General features: G+C 40.5%; 1 protein-coding gene across 1 annotated transcript; it reads right to left on the reverse strand.

The window, feature by feature from the left end:
* Positions 1-2,336: 2,336 nt before the first annotated feature.
* Positions 2,337-20,512, reverse strand: sack1fa (scaffolding CK1 anchoring protein Fa). Its single transcript, XM_085454984.1, has 5 exons — positions 19,959-20,512; positions 10,335-10,502; positions 8,520-8,641; positions 3,286-4,073; positions 2,337-2,649 (listed from the first exon to the last, which is right to left on the reverse strand). Exons 1-5 carry the CDS (start codon positions 20,430-20,432, stop codon positions 2,600-2,602), a joined length of 1,602 nt encoding a protein of 533 aa, XP_085311110.1. The 5' UTR covers positions 20,433-20,512; the 3' UTR covers positions 2,337-2,599.
* Between the last annotated feature and the right edge of the window lie 1,504 nt (positions 20,513-22,016).

Here is a 22,016-nt window from a genome sequence, read left to right on the forward strand (position 1 = left end):
AATATCTTAAAATCTCAAGTTTTTACAGCTTGCAGAAGCCAATTCTGCTCTAATCATACAGGGAAAATTAATAAAATACACCATTTTAATATGTAATGCCTCAAAGTCATGTTGTTGTAAAAGCTGGCTGATGTTAGCATGTTGTAATTAAAACATCATAAAACTTAAAAGTTTTAGTATACCCCTTGCAGTACTGGGGGGCAAGCAGCAAGCAGTCCTCAAAAAGCCATAAATAAGAATGTGTCTAGCTAAAACAGGTCACATGACTCGCAGCACCATCCTGTGGTACAGAAAGGTATTACAGAAAAGTACAACCCAGCCCTAATTTGGCTTCAGTTGATATCTCTTATATACAATACAGACACGTTTGATTTTTGATTTTGTTAGAGCTAGTTAATCGCTTTATTTAAACACAGAAATTTATAATAAGCACCTTTAAATTCACCTAACCCTCCCCAAATAGGTTAGTGACATATATTGTTGATCAATGGTCATGAGACTTTGCATAATTATGATGAAGAAACTGACCTCACAGCCTTTGTTCAAAGGAAGCTTTGTTCCTTCAGTGGGCTGGTTTCAGTCATTATTTAAATGCACTGTTTCTAAGGTTGGGGAAACCTGCAGTCAGCTGAGACTGAAGAAGGCACTTGCATGAGTGACGAAATGTTTCTCCCACTGAAAACGCTACGTCCAGATGAACAGAATCAACTTTTGGGGGTTAGCGAGATACAACGGGTTTTCACTGTGATGAAGGCGACTGCAGTCTTACCCTTACATCATCATGGTAACTAATGCTAAACTCAGAACCTGGTCCTGAGCAAATTATGTTCAGGGCTTTGGTTTAAACTCTTCTGTAGCTCAACATTTTCACTGATTTTCTCCACTACAATCTCTAACTGGAGTAATTAACTACTGGAGAGAAACAAAGCAGTGTGCAGCAAAGTTACACCAGTGCAAAAAGCACCACATATTTAGAAGATGGTTGGTCCTAGTGTACCCAAATTCCATTTTCCACTGCTGGAATTATGGCTAATAGATCAGACATTAGAAAATTAATCAGTCTGTATGCAGAGTAGATAAAATCTGATTAATTTCTCTGTGATCTGACCACAAACTAATTTGTAGGTCTCTGTCATTGGCCTCTACGACTGTCAGACATGAATGGACTGATACTTAAATGTATCCAGTTTTCTAGACAGTTTAAATCACCTGCAGCATTAAGTGGTGAAACAAATATGTACGTCCACTCATGGAGACAAAAAGTTACAATTTTCTGCAGCATCACCAACTCTTGACTTGTTTTTAACATCAGAGTGGATTACTTTTCTAGCTTACTCTATCTGATAATATCTCTGACCGAAGTAGGCGGTGCGCAATCGACCCAGATTGTATGGAGGAAGAGTCAAATGATGCATTTTAAATGCTCCTTTACTGTCAGAGCCTGATACAGAAAGAGTTCAAGCTGCTAACCAGTGTGATTTCTCTTAAATCTGACTTGAGTTTTATGTTAAGTTGGGCAATTAAATGCAAAGAAGGCCTGACTTTTTATGTTGAACCTGCTTCATAGTCTAAGCCTCAGTTATTGGCTGAGAGTTATTGACTTTTTTTTTTTTTTTTAAATAAGCACCAAACTGAAAATCTATAGGAACTTGCTTAAGGTCAGAAAGAGGCACCCCTCCCCATCTGTACCCCTCACCACGAAGCAGCACTCAGCTATAGTTCACCAGGAGACATCATGTTCCTTCTAACTTTGTAAGCAGCATAAGACCTGACCCCCACCTCCTGCTGTGCAGTCAGGCAAAGCTTTGAATATTCGCTGTTGATCTTCATCAAATCTCAGGGCTCAAAAAGCGATCTCCCCTGGTTTACATTTCTGAAAATAACAGGCTATCTGTCTGCATGCTGCTCTTTAACTGACACCAAATCACACAAACACTTTTTTTTCCCTTTTGTTTTTATTCCATTTCTGCAACAGTTCAGATGATTTGTGTCTCAAGTGGTTCTCAAGGATTCACATTTTATTCTCCGACCTGTTTCACCTACGTATCAAAACAAAATCCCAAAGTGCAGACGCACAGTTCCTCATACATTATTCACAGTCTGTACAACACACTCCCATAAACACTGTTGCCAAGGGTCCTCAGTAAGGTTACACTCGGGTACAACACCACGTCTGATCACTTTTCCTGTCCCCATGGAGACCAGAATACCTAAGAGGTGTTATGTAATCCATCTATGTCACCTGGATCAGTCATCGGCTGCTCTCTCAGTCTTTAGGTTCACGAGTGTAAAACATGAAAACACTTTAGTTGTAAAATAACTTAATACCAAAAAAGTGTAGAAAATACATTTAATAGTGGCAATAAAATCTCCCATGAGCACTTTGGCCGAAAACGTCTCGAGGGAGTTCAGCTGCAGCGTGTCTCTAGTGTTGACCTTCAGCTCAGCCTGAAGCAGCATACGTGTCCAGAGGGACAAACTGCACTCATTTTTCGTGAAGAAACGTCAGCTGGTTGCAGTGAGGCGATACAGAGACTCACCCGCTGCAGCAGGTTTAACAACCAGACCCTAAAGTGTCCGAATATCCTCATGTTTTTTCTCATGATTGGATGCAGTTCCTCTTCTGATGCCGGCGGCGACTTTTGAACCCTGTTGGTAAATAAAAGGGGAAAAAAATCCTTCAATTTAATTCACAATCACAAACTGCGGTCACACAATAACTGATTCTTGACCATGATGAAACGAAAAACATTAATATTATCGACAGACATCACAGGGCTCCTGCAGGTCCCTGGAATGTCTTTAAAAATGCTAAGGATTCAGAAAGGTTCAAATGTTCTCTTCTTCTGACACTGCAATTTTGAATCTCCTAGTAAGATAAAGTGCTTTGCAAACACTCGGCAAAAGATATTTTCCAAAATGTTTCAAACAAACAAAAAAGGTTTGAAATTAAAAGGGTAAAAACTTTTACGATGTTCTAGTGTCATGTACATCTAGATCTAGATTCAAAATCTAAATATTTAACACCACCGGAAATTTAATTTGAAACTAAAGAGCATCGTTTCAGCTACTTGCCATTTAACGTGGACCAGAAATGAGTTGATTTGATGATAGAGGCTTTAATGTGAGTGTATCAGACAGAAAATCCTGGACTTTCAAAAAGTTTACATGTTAGTTTGTAACTCTACTTTTTAAACATTTTATAGACAAAGCATTCAGGAAATATTTGCCTTGTTGCTCACTCGGACCACTGAATTATAAAATAAAAGATCTGTGATGACGCACCGTCTTCGTCTGCCGTGCTGATGGTCTGCATAGACACGCTCCTCTGAATGAACTTCGACGGCTTCTTGATTTTGGTTTTCAGTGGTCCTGGTTTCTCAATGAACTGAAACGAGTCGTCGGATTCATTTCCCGCAACCCTGTTGGCCACTGAGACTTTACAGTCTGCTGTGATAGTGGGGGAGGGGCTCTGAGGAGTGACCACGCCTTCCTCGATAGTGTCTGTACTGTGATTGGCTCCTCTGCCTTTCAAGAAATGCCTGAAGGAGCTGCGCTTTTTGGGTCCGTCTGCCTGGTTCTTCTGACCTCCTTTTCCATCCTCCTCTGTAGGTGAACCCGGACTCTGTGGGGAGGCTCGGTCCAACTTTTCCTTGTTTGCATTGAGAAAGCCGTTCTGCAGACCGTTCCTCTGGTTCAACCCACCTACTAGCGAGTCCCTCTGAGTCGACAAGTCCTGTAGCGAACCCGTCAGACCCAAACTGTTCCCGAAAACCAGCGAGTACTTGGGATTGTGGTACTTATGCGCAGGAACTTTCAGGTCAATCTGCCTGGAGTCCCCAACCGATACCTGAAAGCGAGATGTAGTGACGGGCAGAGGCCGGATGTGCTGCATCTTTGGCTTCATGACTGGTGTAGGAAGAGGCGGCTTAGTGATGTTGAACTCTCTGTACAGGTCCACCTGCTCAGACACTGCGTACAGCTCTCGGAAGTCGTTATCAAAGAAGTCCACAGTGTGTCCCGACATCACCGTGATCATGTTCCTGTCCAGCCGGGACGAACTCCAAGTGAAGCTGCAGAAAAAAAAACAGGAGCGTAAACCAAAGCGGTGATTTAAAGTGGACAAAAAATATGAGATAAAACACCGGGAGACACAACTGCTTGAATTTTATTATTTAAGGCCATTTAAAGAATATATACATATACACACACTCTCCTATTTAGCAGGTTTTGGCTAAATCCAACAAACTCAGAGGTCAAACTGGGCTTTTTAGGGCAACAAGAAGTGCTTCCAAGTCTAGTCAGCAGGTTCAGTAACCATTCATCACAAGCTGCTGAGATTCACTTCAATTCAATTTTATTTAAATAGCTCCAAATCACAACAACAGTTGCCTCACAGTGCTTCAGTATGACCTATCCCATGTCCTTGCTTCCTTTGTAACAGCTACATCACCATTTTTGGGTCTTTCAGATGTAAAAATGTAAACTGTGTAAATTTTGGTTAAGACTGGAAGAAATTTGTGACCATTTGATGAAATCCAATATGGCGGTTATGTCAGGGGTGTTTCCATGTGTCGGCCGTAAGTTTTCACGCTTCTTTTCACTGATTAGTTTTTTAAGGCTAACATCAGCATCACCAAATGAGACCACAGAACAAATTTCATGCAAATTAAGTTACTTTTTTTTTATAGCAACAGGGCCACATCTCCACAACAAGGCATCTCATGGAGCTGTAAACTGATGCCTCAAGCTATGGATGCAGTTATCCAACAAACACTAGATACACTTTAGATCTTACCGTTGGTGCCATATTTTGTGAGACTGCAAAATTGGTGGATAGTGGCAGCACAAAGTCAGGTTATAAGACGATCGATGGGAACTTGTTGAGGCAAACCTTGCACATGGTTCCTCCATGAACACAGCGCCAACTTTGACCCTTTGGTGGCGCTACATTGTTTGAGATGCATGCATTAAATTTGGTGAAAATTAAAGATGTATAAAAATGCCGACTCAATACGGCTGCCTCTGTAGAATCACTTTTGAGCCCTCGGTGTTGACCACATAGCTGCAGCCTGTAACTTTTCTATTTAAACTTGCATTCATAATGAGGCATCACGCATGAGTCAGGACATGACTGTGCTCATTTCACCTGCCACAAATCGGTCCCTCCAGTTTTGTCTTTAGTCAGTGAAGGAAGATTCGCCTCATCACTGATGTGGTCAGATGACGTGCATTCAGACTCATTTTGTTTGTTTGCAGCTTTCAGAACAGCGATTTAACAACGAGAATACAGCTGTGTGGATCCTGTCAAACTCGGAGCTCAGAGGTGAAATCGAGCTCTTTTGCAATTCTGAACTTTGCACTAATGGTTGCAGCTGTTTTATCAGCATGTATGTAGTTATGGCAACACAACATCTAAAACTGAACAAATGACATTATTTTGCCTTTATGTAGACTAAACTGTATCTAAGAAGTCTTTCTGGGATGTGCAACAACAATAGATTTTTATGTTTCAGTTCATTTAAAGCATATCAGTGCACTGCATGTGTCTGGCTCTTAATGTGATCTCCATTTCCCAGTGCGGCCATCACTAACATTCGATTTAATGTCCTGGATTTAGATTTTTAAAAAGATAAATGTTAGCTTTTGTCATAGCCCAATCTGCACCAGAAACTTGATTTATTCAACACGTGCAAAAATGCGTGTACTTCCTATCATTGCTGCAGGTTAAAAGGAATCTTTTTCTTTGTAGATTTGCATTAAAATTACTGTTTATATTGATACCTGACATTTATATTCACTGTTCATACTGATATGACTACTATACGGAAACGTAGGCTCGATGTTTTTTATGCCGTTAACTGTATTTAGACGTGCACTGATTGTTATATGATCTCCCCCCTTCTGGGTTACATATGTTCACCTCTGCAGAATTCTTTTTATCCTCAGCAGCGATAAAATTTATCTATTTGTTTGTTTGTTTCAAATCTTTAATCGTTCATTTACTTGGTTTAATGTTGTTGTGATTTGACACTGTATGAAAAAAACTTAATTGAACTATTAAACTAATAAATAAGGTTTTATTTTGATCCCAGAATGTGCTGTAAAATGCTTCAGCTTACTACAGCAGTCATGCACTGTATATGCCAAGGGCTTTTAATGTGAAGGATAAGGAGAGAAAGCCCTTTTTTGTGTGGATCTGGCAGCGGTACCATTTGCAATACTGGAAAAAGGTTGCAGAATAGAAAGGAACAGAATAAAACAAAGCAATGTATTACTACAATTAAAAATGAGTGAGGAAGATAAGAGAGGTACATTGAGTACAGACAGAGGCTAAATGCCTTTAATTTGTGGATATTGCAACCAAAAAATAAAACAAAAAAAATTAACTTAATCAACTGTAGAAATCTTTAAAAGCTGGATAATTAATTCACCCGCATCACTGCCTGGTGTAGGATTTCATTTAAATGTCATACTTTCACCTAGTGTAAGTTTTTTTATTGTTTTAATGGTTTCTCTGAAACTACTTAATCATTTTAAAGCACTCAGGAGAAAGCGGTATGATTCCCTTATAATAATCTCCCAGGTCATAAACGTCCGGCTCGGTCACCAACGACATTTACCAAAAAGCGGACCTACAACAATACATTTATCTTTTCCCACACTGAACCAACAGCAGATAAGAAGAGTGTGTTTAAAAAGCACTTTAGTCATTTTACAAGATTAATAAGCTTCAGAGTGTGTAAGGAGTTATTTGGAGGTTTAATGGAGTTCCTTTTGTGCCGGCTGCTTTTAGAGAAAATGTCTCACACCTAACAGTCACAAACAAGCTGCTCTCATTATGTTGGGTTTACACAAAAGATACAAATAGTCAATCAAATGAAGCACAAATAATGGTTATTTAATAACCATATCAGGATCAGTTAATCTGCTTTGGAGTGAAACTGTGTCAGAGGGACACTGTATTATGTGTAAAAGTGAAACTGTCCAAATGAGTCTCAATTGTGACTCTGAACATGTCACCGTAACATGGAGTCGAATATAGGAGGTCAAGCGGTTCAAAGTTTTGACCAAAAACAAGATACAACTGGACTCGGCACGCTAAGCTGGACTTTTATTTTGAAGGATTTTCCATTTCCCAACGAGAGCATACCTTAATTACATGATTTATCTGTTAGTGTGAATATTTAAATTCATCCCATTCCTTACAGCATATAGAGACATCAGAAAACAAACACCTTGCTGTATATAGTATAATTTAATTTTTGTACAACCACAGTTCCTAAAAAGTTGGGACGCTGTGTAAATAGTAAATAACAACAGAATGCAATCTCATAATCCTATATTTTATTCAAAATAAAACACAGAAAGTATCAAATATTTAAACCATTTAAAGAAAAATCTTGGCTCATATTGAATTTGATGGCAGCAACGTGTCTCAAAAGAGTTGGGACAGGGCCGTGTTTCCCACTGTGTAGCGTCCTCTCTGCTTTTAACAACACTCTGTAAACAACTGAGGAGAGCAGCTGCTGGACTTGTAGAAGAGAAATGTTCTCCCATTCTGGTCTGATATAGGACTCGAGCTGTTCAACAGTCCTCTGTCTTCTTTGTCGTATTTTTAGTTTCATGGTGCTCCCGGACTGCTGGCTGGTCAGTTCACATACTGCATCTATTCTGTGCTATTCTAATAGAAACTCTGCAGTTTAGCTGAAAAAGCATTGTCTGGATCGGAGCATATGTTGATCTGTAGACTATATGCACCTTTCAGTAGCAAATGTAGGTGTGCCGGTAGATTTTCCAGATGTGCAAGCTGCCAGTTCAATAGGCACAAAGGCATGAGATATGAAGATAAAGACAGAGAAGACAGGACGTCTTTGCATGATGGAGCTTTAACCTCCATTTGTGGATGGCACAGTTAATTGTGTTCACAGACAGTGATTTCTGAAAGCTTTTAATGCAGTGCTGATTTTCAGCCTTGTCACTTGCACACAGAGATTTCTCCATATTCTCTGAATCTTTGGAAGATTGTGTACTCTAGATGACGAGACATAGGTTTTCTCAATTTTACACAATTTGCAGATGCAGTTTAATGAAAATTAGTGAACCTCTGCCCATTTTTACCTCAAACATCTTCTCTAAGATGTTTTTAGACCCAATCATGTTATTGACCTGCTCCCAATTAACACAAATACTTGCAAAACATTCCTCCAGCTATTTTCTAAGTACCACTTGTCCAGCCTTTTGTTGCTCCATTACTTTTTGAGACATTTTGCTGCCACTGAATTCAAAATAAGTGCATATTTTTCATGAAATGTCTCAGTTTTCTGTGTTGTGTTATGAATAAAATGTGTTTATGGGACTTGCAACTTATTGTATTCTGTTTTTATTTACATTTTTCTTCTTCTGGGTGCTATAAAATCTTACATAAAATAATAAATTGAAACAGGTTGCTTTATCAACCTTTTCTGCTTCCTTTGAATGCACCTGACCACAAAAAGAAACACTGGTTTGATATTTACCTGTAAGACCCAAACATGACCTTCTCTCCATCCACCAGCATGTATTTGGAGCACAGGGAGCCTGGCAGTTTTCCAAAGGACAGGGCCAGCCCTGCACCTTTTAGCATCCGCACACGTAGATTCTGTAAAAGAAACACCTGTTGAATTACACACTGGCTTACCTGTGTCAAAAATGTCACACAGGTAAGCCTGAGTAAACGGACCCCAGCTATCGGGCATCCGTGGCTTTTTCAAGGATGACTGGCTGATTTACAGAGATGCCAAGTCAAATTTCTGCAGGCACACCCAGAAACATAAAGTCAGCTTTCATAATAAGTAAAGGCTAAAACCCAAACACTTCAGCCACCTCTGTTTACTTAGAGGGAAGCAGGAAAAGAAAAGGACGTAAATGCTGAGTAGACAAACTGGGAGGAGGCTCTCCTGTGGTGTCAACCCTGGCGTGGGGTGAGAGCGTCAAGTTACTGTCCTTGGATCTGTTCTCAGGATCTATGAATGTTCCCTTGTCACTAGTAACAGTAACAGAGCCCGGCACTCTGAAAGGGTCTTTCACAGCCTTATAAACTGATACCACAATGGCCAGCCATTCCACCACTCCGGTTAAACCAGACTGGAGCTGAAAAACTCTGTATACAACAGATAAGACTGGGTATTATGACACGGTGAAGATAGGATGACAGATGACTCACTATTTGCGCTTAATCTAAATCAGCACCTAATGTCACTTCTCAGGTTCTGCACCACAAGAAGCAGCAATTACATGTTAGCTCGTGCTAGCGTCTGCTCAGCAGTCGATTTTCCAGTAATTCCTCAAAAATTATTAATTTGACCCTCCCTGTTTTACACTGGAAGGAAAATACTTCTTTTTCTTTTCACACATACTTTCACACAAGTGCTCCAACAAGTCCATTTCCTCACATTTTATTGATTTCCTGCTGTTTATCAGTTTCCTAACCACTACGTCTGCTACTTTTAGCTAACTAGTTAAACTGTTCTTGCGAAACCTTTAATGATCTGTTTTAGTTACTTAGATAATACTTTTTCAGCCTCAATCTTTGACTTTTTTTATGACTGAACAATTTAATCAGTTACTTTAATCCTATTTTTAACCTATTTCAATCATTTACTTAAAATTTTAGCTAACCGCTACATCCGCTACTTTTAGCTAACTAGTGTAACAGTTCGTGCAAATCTTTGCAATCTATTTCAGTTACTTATATAAAATGCGTTTTTTCATCCTTAATCATTGACTATTTTGCTGACTTAACTATTTAATTTGTTAATTTTATCCCTTTTTAAAAACTATTTCAACCATTTACTCAAAATTTTAGCTAACCGTCTACTGTTTATGTTTTATGTTAAGCTGTATCAATTCTTTAAAAGTCCCATTAAAAACTACTCCATCCATTCAATGCTGGATACTTTTCTGAGCAGTAAATTGGCAGGTTTCACAAACGAAATTCCTGTAACTTCCAATGCACTGCTGCAAAGGCAGTTATGAGAAATCAAACATAAAACTACCCTTAGGGTTAAGTGGGAAAATGTAAGGTTTTTGTAGTTGGTTCGGTAAGTGTATTGCCAAGTTTTCCTGGTTCATGTTTTAACTAGATCAAACCTTTGAGGTAATTAACTTGTCAGCGATTTCCCAGAAAGCCTGGCCTATGATTCAGAATAAGTTTTAATCTGGGATAATTCCAGCCGTCATCGGCATTGTTCCAGGACTCAGCAGTGACCTACTGAGCTGTTTTCCCATGTTCATTTCCTCTTTGTTTACTGTGTTAGAGAACCTCCTCTCTCTGCAGCGCTCTGTTTGCTCACCCGCAGATGCATCGCGTTAATCTGCAGCCGAGAGCACATATCCAGAAAGTGGGGCACTCCCCTGGCCTCCAGCACAACGTAAACTGCCACGCCACGCCGTGACGAAGCATCCAGCAGGTCCTGGAGAATCTGCAGGTCCGTGAGGAGGTCCATGACGATGGCCACTACCTGCGAGAAACAGACGAGAGAGGAGCCATCTCACGTTACTCGTGCATATCCATTAACACTTGTGCTCTTTTTCAGTTATTTGAGCAGTCATATTTTTTTTTTAATTTGGAAACAACAATTGCTGAACAAAAGAAGAAGACTTTAACAGCAAGCATACACAATACACAAGTATGTGAATATTATTCAAATATAATAAATAATTCACAAAATATTGAGACTCATTGGATTGAGGCTCTCAAAGTTTTAGTGCCATTTAAAGCAGATAGCATGTGACTGAGGGCATCCCCTAATGTTCGCACCATGTGTGCTCACCGCAAGCTGGTTGAAATTTTTATTTCAAAGCTAGTTTAAAGTTGTTTAACAGTTCATAAGGTGGTCCTGACTTCCATTTATACCAGTTCATTTGCTTACTGTTAAACTTAAGTACATTTTGCATGGAGCTACAGAGGCTATGAGGATGGTTGTGAGCAGTCAGGTTGGCAGTTCAACTCCAGGTCCAGCCCCATCAGCAAAACTATTTCTCTTTTACTTTTGCTTTTTCATCCCACACATCTGAAATTAATTTGGTAGCCTTGGTGTGAACTTTAAAGATATTTAAAAAATGTAAACTCATGAAATGAGTCATGTAAAAATGCAGTCTATCTATACACACTTACACCCACTCTAACTGACAGATCAATAAAGAGCAGACGTCACGGTTATGTCACCGCAGTCGTGTACATAATAACAGAAAATATATGAAATAAAACCCGAAAGACGTTGGGACTAAGTAAAAAAACCAAAACCCATCTTTTTGTGCCTTTAGTCATGGGAACAGAAATGTAAGTTTCATTTTTGTTTGTTAAACAGACAAAAGAATTTCATACCAGACACACACATAAAGGCGAAGTCAGCAATAATGAATGATTAGAAAGGAGGGATCCTTATAGAAGACACCTTGTTACCAACTTTAACAGACAAAACAAATCAGTCATTTTCATTGTTTCTTCATTTATGTATCAGTCAATCAGCAGATATATTAGAATGTGTGATATGACACATTTATTTTTCACTATGACTGAAGATAAGCTCAGCTAAGCCTCTGGATTTAATAGTATCATTGCGGTCACAGCATGACCGAGCTAATTTATATTTGGCTTTAAATCTACACAGAATCTAGGCTGTAGGCTGTGCAACAGGCCGAAACCATTGCCAGCATTTATACTTGTGCACATTATGCTTGCGATGCTAAAATACCCGTTGGTGGTTGAGTTTCTCTATCCGAGCTGCTCAGTTCCCTTCCAGTCAGTTTGAAAAATAGCAGCACAAGAAGGAGTAACCAGAAATGAGTTGAAGGAAATGACTGCACTCACTGCAACAATGCAACGAGTATTTTCCTCTCTAGAAAGATGCACGTCAGGTTACAGCACAAGTGTGTGGTTGCAGCATACCTATGATTTAGATATAAGTCTGAGTTCTGAACCCTGAAGTTACAGAGGAAGCATCCACGGATACACCAAGTCTAAACTTTATGTCCTCATTGATCACTTCATCACACAAATTTAAAGTGTCTTGGGCAACAAACTACATTTATGCTGTGGCATTCAGAGGGTAGGGTCACAATTTGGCTTTAATGACATGAAAGCACTTATCCATCCTGCCTTGTACCAGCATTTAGGGTGCTGACGGTGATGTCATGGTGTGGGAGATATTTTCTTGACTGTCTTAGTAACTGTTCAGCACTCAGTTTTATTGCTGACCGTGTCCATCCCTTTATGACCACAGTGTACCCATCTTCATATGACACAAAGCACCAAATCATCTCAGACTGGTTTCTTGAACATGACAGTGAATTCACTGCCCTCCACAGTCACCAGAGTAGAGCAGCTTCGGCACGTGGTGGAACGGGAGATTCATATCATGGGCGTGCAGCAGACAAATCTGCACTAACTCTATGATGCTTCTCGTGCTCTCACCATGGACCAAAACCCATGTTTCCAGCACCTTCTTGAATCTAATAAAGTGAATGGCAAGTGCACAGGTAATTCAGTAAGGAAATAAAAGCTGAAACCACTTCTGTTTTTTTCCTGTAAAACACCTCAGACCAGCCTGATGGGGAAAAGTCACGATTCCTGTGTATTTACTTTTAAATCCGGCTGCGGGATGCACCATTTAAACATTAAAACAACATCTGAATGTTTCCACCACTCCCACTGCCAGTCCGAACAAAGGCACCAGGGCGCTAACCTGTCATTAGTCTTGTGATATGAAGTTTAAACACGCAACCTTCCACCACGGCAGCAGTTCACACTTCTGCATAACTTGTTTTTCTAGGCGATTAAAAGTTTTAGCAAAGACAGTTTGGACAAATGCCAGCAACGGCTACGACTCACAGCACCGCTAATCTGAGCAAGAAATCAGCAGCTACATCTCTAACAGATGCATTTATAACACTTTACAGCATACAGTTTAATTATGTACTGGATTTATTAGACCAATAAGACTGCTGTTTGTACTGAGATGTTTTATAGCCTCTCCTGGTTTTTGTACCCTTAAGAGCAGTTTCAAAAGACCATGTGACTCTTTTTTTCCCCATTTCCTTATTACAGTTTGTTTGGGACTCATCCAGCAAACTGAAACTAGTTCTCCAGGAAGACACGAGTTTGAATAACACAGTAAACCAGGCATGACTCAGTGAAGCTCCTGTCATCAAATTCTCATCCAAACTGCTTACGATGCATTTTATGTTGGAAAAAACATCTATCCAGAAAATGCTTAATCTGAACTATTTCAAGGTTTTCTGGAAATTGAAGCGTTATTTTCATACACGCCCATTTGGTATGGCTAACGGTTATTCCACCTGCCAAGACTGTTTTATTACATTGACCTTCCACGAGCTCTGGCTGATAAACCTGATAACATACACTTATTTTAAAGTAATAAAATAAGTGTATGTAGAAGTTCATTTTCAACAGAGGGTGAAACGAGGCCAAGCACAAGAGAAAGAAGGATTATTTTGAAACGTGACTTATGTAAAGCTACTCTTTTAGACTCCAAGAGTAAAAATATGGAGCTGGAAGTGAGCAGATTAGATCCACTTCAGTTGTAGTGGTTTACAAGTTCACCTAAAAGAGGTTTGGGCTGTTTGTCCACAAACAGCAGGTTTACGATGGCGCTGTTGTGAAATTTGAGTTTTTAAATCAACCACTCCTTTTAGGTGGGTACAGAGATTTGCCAATAGCATTGTGCTTTCAATGAGGGCTTTAAAAATTAATTAAAGGCACCTGTCAGCAGCAGAGAAGTATTTACATGACTCACAGTTCAAAATAACTCTTATTTGTCTTATACCAGCCTTTGGTGCAGACCCCGAGTTGCCCCTCTGCCTGACATAAACTGTTTCCGGTTTAGCCCCTCCTCCATTAAGCAAACTTTGTCTTGATTGGCTCATAAACATAAGGTTTGAACAGCAGGTGGGTGGGACTTCTCTGTAACACACAACCATCATCAGTAAGAACAACTGAAACAGTGTTTAGAGGCCTTGGCACTCAGGGTCCACCTGGAGCATAGTACCTGTGTATATTACAGGAAATAAGGAAAAACACAACAGTTCCCCCCATAGAGAAGTGGTTTAACAACCATTAGAACAGTTTCCAGAGTTTTTTTTTTCAGGTGTAGCTGCATAAGCAGAGACCAGCCTCACTAACTTCTGATGCAAACAGTTATTTTGTTCTGTAAGAAGCCTGAAATACAACAGAAACAGTTCATAGCTCCAACAGTTACTCCTAGTAGGCGTCCCGGCAAATAAACGTCCTTGGACTTTCTATTACTATTATTGTCATTATTATTTTATATTATTGTTCTGTTTATTTTTATCCTGCTGCTAAACTAATTTCCACTTGTGGGACAATAAAGAAATTGAATTGAATTGAGAACTGGGATAAAGTGATGTCCACAGCTGACATATTTATATTTAAGCGAGATCTTTTCAAATGCCCACAGTTAAAAAACACACCTCACAGTCACTCTGATCCGATTTAGCATCAGTTTTTCAGCCCCGAAAGCCATGTTCATGTTTTATCATGTACAGACATCTAAAAAAAAGAATTTACACACAGTTTATTTAGTAGCTGAAGTGACACTTTAGACATGAGCAAAGATCAATGTAATATTTTTATTGTTACTTTTAACGACCTGGAAACACCTGGAGAGCTCTGTGTGTTTGTTGGCGAGTGCTGCTGCCAGTCTTTGTTCATGGCTGGGCTTCAGCTTGTTTTCTCTGGTATCTATCATCACGTGTGATATAATGGAAAACCTTCCACTGTGGCAAATTGGATCAAACACTTGAGCCCTGTGACGTGAATGGACAACACCTTGTGTAAATGACTTCTCCTGATGGGATTCTGGTGAAGAGCACCTTCTTCATGTGCATGAAAATACGCATGACATCACCTGAATCGAAGAACTCGTTGTTTTCTTTCCCTTTCAGGCGACATTTTCTGCTTTTTCTCTTGAATGCAGTTCAACCGGTAACTGTCACCTCGGCTCTTTCATATGTACATCTCAGCTCTTCTCTTGGATTGTGATAATGATCTCCTGTAGAGTAATGTTATGCATCCAGGATTAACGTGTGCGTGCGTGCACCACTTAAACTGCACAAGGACTCTTTCAAGTATCTGTCAGGCTTTTAGGAGGGGATGAGTTATTTTACCTGAAGGGGAGCAATCTGTGCCTGATTCATTAAGCTGACACGGCGCTGAGCAGACTGCTGTAGATGGATAATAAAGTGGATTATTAACTATTCAAATATGATGAGTTCTGCACATCTTTATTCGTCTTTCCACCCAGCAAATACTACGGAAGCGTAGAGCTGCCACCCAGGCAAAAGAAAAATACAAGTGTATCACGTTATAAGGTGAAAGGTTTATTGTTCTAACAAGATACTTTTCCTGTTTGTACAATATACTATCATGTTTGTACAATATACTTTTCACGTTTGAACAACATAATATCACGTTATTACAATATACATAATTATCACGTTCGTACAATATAGGATCACGTTCGTACAATATAAATATTATATTGTACGAACGTGATAATTATGTATATTGTAATAACGTGATATTATGTTGTTCAAACGTGAAAAGTATATTGTACAAACAGGAAAAGTATCTTGTTAGAACAATAAACCTTTCACCTTATAACGTGATACACTTGTATTTTTCTTTTGCCTGGGTGGCAGCTCTACGCTTCCGTAAAATACAGCCTCTGGTGCTGCCTGTCAAAACCGATCGCAAGTGAGCGATTCTCCTCATTAGCTATGATTTTCGCACCTGGGATTTGAGCCAATCAGACGGAGTCGTGCAAAACTCCAAGTGGGCGAGGAGAAAAGTTTTTTTTTTTTTTTTAAAAAGAGCAGCTTGTTAAATGCCAACCTTAACCTGGTCTGCAGGATCTTGGGGGAGGCTGCCACTCAGCCGCTCAGCTTTTCCCTTCTGCGTTTTAATGACTCAGCTTGTTAAAACTTGCACAGGACTCTCCCATTCATTTAGCTTTTATCATTTTATTTACCCACGCTGGCTTCGTTAACCCTCACCTCCTTCTACCTTACTAGAAAATTCTCTGAACAAGCGTTACAACAACGCTACTGCAGCGCTACAACTTGCAGATGCCCCTCAAACACGCCGTGTGCAGTTTGCTGGTCATTACATTTTGAGAAAAAGGATGTGAGGATACACTGGCGCAGTGAGTGTGCTGGTTAAAATCAAACAGATCTGAGAAAAGTTTCCGTCCGATTCCTTAACTTCAGTAACTTAATGAAACCATTAAAAAAGTGCGGCCTTCAGAATATGGAATTTGTCAGTGTTACAGCCTCTCACAGAAGTAGGCGGAATTTTGCCACTTTTACAGTTCTCATTAGTTTTTCCATTTGAGCATTTTTGAACCTTCATAACTTCAATCAATGAGATTTTCAAGGCTGAAAAAAACATTTAATCTCTGTTAAAACTTCCAACTAAATCAATTTTAGAAACACCAACTGCATCACAATGTTCCAAAAATATTTATTTTATCTTTAATTATTATTTATTTATCTTTATCTTATTTATCCACCTCCATTGTCAAGTTTGCTGACGACACTGCTGTTGTGGGCCTGATCTCCGACAACATCGAGACGGCCTACCTGGAGGAGATTAGGAACCTGGAGACCTGGTGCCAGGAGAATAACCTCCTCCTAAACATCAGCAAGACTAAGGAGCCGATCGTGGACTTCACTACAAAGCAGGCGAGGAATTACAAACCCCTCATCATCAGTGGCACGCCAGTGGAGAGAGTGGACAGTTTCCGATACCTGGGTGTCCACATCACTCAGGACCTGTCATGGTCCTGTCACATCAACACCCTGGTTAAGAAAGCCCGTCAGCGTCTCTTCTTCCTCAGAAGACTTAGAGACTTCCATCTGCCACTGAAGGTGCTCAAGAACTTCTACTCCTGCACCATCGAGAGCGTCCTGACGTCAAACATCTGCACCTGGTTTGGGAACAGCACCAAGCAGGACAGACGAGATCTGCAAAGGGTGGTGCGCTCGGCAGAACGCATCATTCAATCAGAGCTCCCTGACCTGCTGTCCATCTACACCAAGCGGTGCAAGTCCAAAGCTAGAAAGATTATGATGGACCTCTCCCATCCCAACAATGGACTCTTCTCACTGTTGAGGTCTGGGAAGCGCTTCCGCTCCCTTAAGGCCAAAACAGAGAGAATGAGGAGGAGCTTCTTCCCCCAGGCTATTCGGGGCCTGAACCAGGTGTAGGACTGGACTCTCCCAAACACGTCACTATAAGACTGGACTCTCACACACGTCACCACACGCACCACCACACATTTCCTATAATTCTATAATTCCTATAATTTATAATCCTTATCTTTATAATCTCTTCTGCTATTTGCACATTCTTTACTGTAAATTCCTAAGTTAATTTGTAAATTTTTGTAGTAAATTGTAAATATTGTAAAACTTTTCTTCTGTCATTTAATGGTCGGGCATTGTACAGCTACAAGCATTTCACCCCCATGTCATACTGTGTATGGTTGTGTGTGTGTGACAAATAAAATTTGAATTTGAATTTGAATTTTTTATGTTTCCCATAATCAGCTTTTAGCATTAGTATCATGGGATGAATTACATTTTTAACAGAAAACTTTAATAAATCAACCCCTGGTACCCCGATTGTTTGATCTGTTTTCTGATAACTCACGAGAGAAAACTCAAAAGAATCTCATCGACATGTGGAATAGGAACCTAAACACCAGATAAAGCCAGGAAAAACCTTGGAGCACCTCGGGAGTGCATTAATGTCAGTAGTTCTCTTCATAAAGACAGCGATGGGTGATCAGGTGATCATGTTTTAGTCATAACCACCCTGTCTGCAGGGACCCAACGAGATAGAAACACAACGACGTCTCTTTCAGGGCAACATTGACAACAGAACAACCTTTAGCCAAAATCTGAGAACCACTCATTAAAATAACCTCAAACACAGCAGTGGACTTACTCGGGCCTCCAGAACCTTTTCTTCTTATTAGCCTCTCGGTTTATTAAAAAGTATTTAAAAGTGACATACTACACAACATTTCCAGTTCGATGTTTTTATTACTGGTCACTAATTAAGTAGCACAGGTCAAAATGATCCGTTTTTATCTTATGCTAGACCTCAGTACATCCCTTCAGCTCATCCTCTGTCTGAAATAAACCAATTTAAGTCCTATACTTGAAGGCCACAAGACACCTCAAAAGTACAACTACTTTATGTAAAAGTACAGATATCCCACGAGAAGTATCAGAGAATATCAGAGGGAATATATGAAGAAATAAACCCAACTGAGTTTCTGTTTGAAAAGAAAACAGCAGCAGCTTTTCCCACTATGACGTTCCCAAAGAAACCCTGAATAAATCAATCATTCCCTTTTACGCTGCAAGCTGAAACTCGGAGCACCGGAGTAGAGCGCTGCGCCGTGACGATGGAAATTCCAGGTAAAAAGTCAGATGTGTATCTTTTATTTTCACTTTGACTTACAGCTGAAAAATGACAAAAAGCTCTTTGAGTTACGACAAATGTGAAAAACTTGAAACCCGCCTGCAGCTTCTGCTCTGTGGCGACTCATTAAACTGTTAAGACGGTGCAGTTATCAAGATGTAAACCTGCAAAATGTATGTACATGTACAAAGTGTACATATATATGCCACAATGTGAGTTATATGCATACATGACAGTATGGACGACTAAGGTACAGATTGAATTATTGAAGAAATCTTTGAATAATCTTTATTCAAGCAGGCCTGAAACTAAAGATTATTATTGTTAATAGTGAATATTCTCCTGTTTTGTTTTGTTTTGTTTTTCCATAACTCTTATATATTAAAAGTGAGAAAACTTACTCTCATTATCAAATTAATCATCCAATTACTGCGTGACAGGATGAATCTGGAGGAAGGAAGTGCTACACGACTCAGCGGGGTGAAAACAAACTCAGTCCAAAAATTATTCTTGGAACAATTCAGGCAGCGAACCCCTTTTTTATATGGACATTTTAAATTGTTTAAAAGTATTTTTTACCCTAAAAAGATCAATTATCAAAACTTTTGATATTATTGATATTATTTTGTTTTTAACAGGCCGTCCCTGTCACTCTACCTGTCCTTTGCACTCAAAATAAATCCTAAAAAGCTGAAGCTTTAACTCAAACTGACATTTATGATGATGAATTCGGCAAGACAGGAAACATGAGGACTGACTGTAACCGGCTCAGTCTGGGGGGGGGGGGGTTCTTTGTCACTTTCGTGGTCAGGTGAGCGTCTGCAGCCAATCGCTGTTAGTATTACAGCGTTATTCTCCTTCTTTGTTAGAAGTAGGTCAGGGACTTCTCCTTTAATTGCTCCATATATAAGAAAGGAGTTTCCTTTGTTTGGTTTAGGTGCAGGAGCTGACTCGTAAACTTTCCTAAATCTGAATCTGCAGGTGTTTTATTCCACCTGTTTTATTGTTTGATGCATGCAGTCACATTTTTGTATCAGCACTTTTAGAGGCAAGTCATGTAAGAAGCAAAGTGCTCGGCAGGAAAGCTCAGAGGTTTCTTCTTATTTAAAGTTTCACTATTTCATGCCTGTAGAATTTGAATCTCTGTGGATTTGAAGTTAAATCAGGACAAAACTGAATACTTCTCACTGTTTTCTGGCTTCATAAGCACTACATCACAGACTAAGCGAACACTCACCTGCAGCCCTGACTGTTTTTATCGCTTCAGGTTAACAAATAAAAGGACTGAAGTTCCTATAAGTCAGGGTGTCCCAAATTTGGTGGGTTATTATAGAAAAATGTGAATAATTAAAGAAAAACTTTAAAACACTTGTGCGTAAATTTGAGTTTGGTTTAGATGCTGTAAACAGGGTGGATATGCAGGGTTTCTCTTCTTTTCTGTTACCTTGTGTGACTCCTGGATGAGCCTCCTCACCACCGCCTTGATGTGCGGTCCCTGCTCTTTGGGGGGGTGGGTGTACACGGACACCCGGGTCACCCCCTTGTAGACGCCGCTGCTGCCGGGCCAACCGATGTCCAGAGTCGGGACCTCTGTGTCGGACATCTGGGGCCAGTAGGTGGAGTGGACCCCGGAGTCCGCGCTGGAGGAGCCCTTGGACTTGTCGTGCTCCCCGGACTCGGAGTCGCTGTCTGTGTCGTACTCGTGGAAAGTTTTGCGGATAACTTTGACCTCCCGGGCGCATAGGAAGTCTTTGGTGTTGTCCTCCTGGAGGCGCATCTTGAAGGCTCCGTCCCCATTCCTCAGCAGCTGCTCCAGGGCCGCACGCTGCTCCTCACTGTAGTAAAACTCTGGCTTGGACTCCGGGACCTTCTCGTTAACGTGCTCATCATCCATGCACACCAGCTGAGACTCCGCCATGGCCCAAAGATTTAAAAATAACTTCCCCCTCAGTGCGCCACCGCTGCTGATTCCGCTGCTGCTGTTGCTGCTTCCCAAGAATCGCAATACCTGTGCTGACAGGTAGCAAGGGGGCGGAGCCAACAGGTACGTTATTAAAGAACATCCGGCCTGTAAACTTTCAGAGTACAACTTTCAAAAGGCAACAACGGAAGTTTGTCAGTGGTGGATCCTTCAGAGTAGAGGAACGTTATTGTAGTTAACCAGAGATGTCAAACTTATTTTATGTTATCGGCCATATACACACTACTTTGCTCTTAAGCATTATTGTAAAGAAGTTTAACTACTCATTTAATCCCTTACTTGACCTAATATGAGAACTAGAAATGCAGTTTCAACAGTGGCTCATTGCCCAGATGGTTCTGTATTTATAAAACATTAAAACAAGTTTTTTTTAATTCACAGAAATATTTTTAACTGTAGACACAGCATAATAAAAACAGAGATTTTAGTTGATAGTGGAAAACAGGAACTTTTATGTCATTTCTGTCATGGTTCTCAAGATCTGGAGAGGTCGTGGTGTGTGTATTGTTTGTCTTAACCTCTCCCACCAGGGCGGAACTGAACCTTGGTTCCCCGCCTCTGAACCCACCCTGAACACACACCTGTGGCTCATTCACACTGATCCTGGCAGACTACTTAAGATGGCAAGAGAGGCTGCTTCCTCGCTGGATCGTCACATTACCAAGTGTCAGTGTAGTGTAACCTATGAAAATGTTCCTTTGATCCCCTAGAGTTTCCTCCTGACTTTGTTTTTCCCTCTGTGTACAGGCCTTCTAGACTCCCTGCCCGTCTTCCCTGCCGTCTGGATTTCTGTGGATGTGTGTGAGTGAGCGTGAGCTTCTTAGTGTGGACATTTTTGAGTTACGGATCGAGTGGAAGAAGAGCGTGTGTGTACCCCCGTCTTGGACCTTCCCTTCGGACCCCGCCCTACTCCCTGGAGCCCCGTGTTATCTGTTCCACTGTATATATGTATATATTCTCACTTGGTGTCACATTTCAAATAAACCCTCACCCTCTCTCTAAACTTCAGAGTCCTGCGAGTGAGTCCTCTGCCTACTAATCTGTGACAATTTCATTGTTTTATCTATTACTTGACTACTTTGGTGTAGTATAAATGGTAATGCGGGAGGAGTCTTTATCAGTAGGAAAAGCTGCAAAATTTATGACAATGCAGCTAAAAGTTCAAAATCTATGTACGAAGGTTTCCAGCAGGTCTGTTTGGAGTCTTATGTTTTGCATCCCAACTAAAAAATACTTCAAATTAAAACTAAATGCAGAAAAGCATCTTATGTAACTAAAATAAAAATAAAAACTAGACTTTTGAAAAAAGTTCTCGTTGTCCAGGGCTGTGTGCTCGGGTGTGCACTGGCTCACTCTGGCTCTGCTGCTTGGCGGGGCCTGGCCCCCCTGGCTCTATCGGGCCCCTTGCAGGGTGTGGGGGCTCTCGGGTCTCTGGGTCCAGGGCTCAGTCTGCCTTGGCTTAGCCGGCTGCTTGTGGAGCCTGCAGGCTCGTCGTCACTGCTGCCCACCGTGGCTTCTGGG

This window comes from Copadichromis virginalis, linkage group LG4 (genome assembly GCF_057382275.1).
Source record: "Copadichromis virginalis isolate Kocher_CV1m ecotype Utaka linkage group LG4, C_Virginalis_male_GT1.1, whole genome shotgun sequence".
NCBI lineage: Eukaryota > Metazoa > Chordata > Actinopteri > Cichliformes > Cichlidae > Copadichromis > Copadichromis virginalis.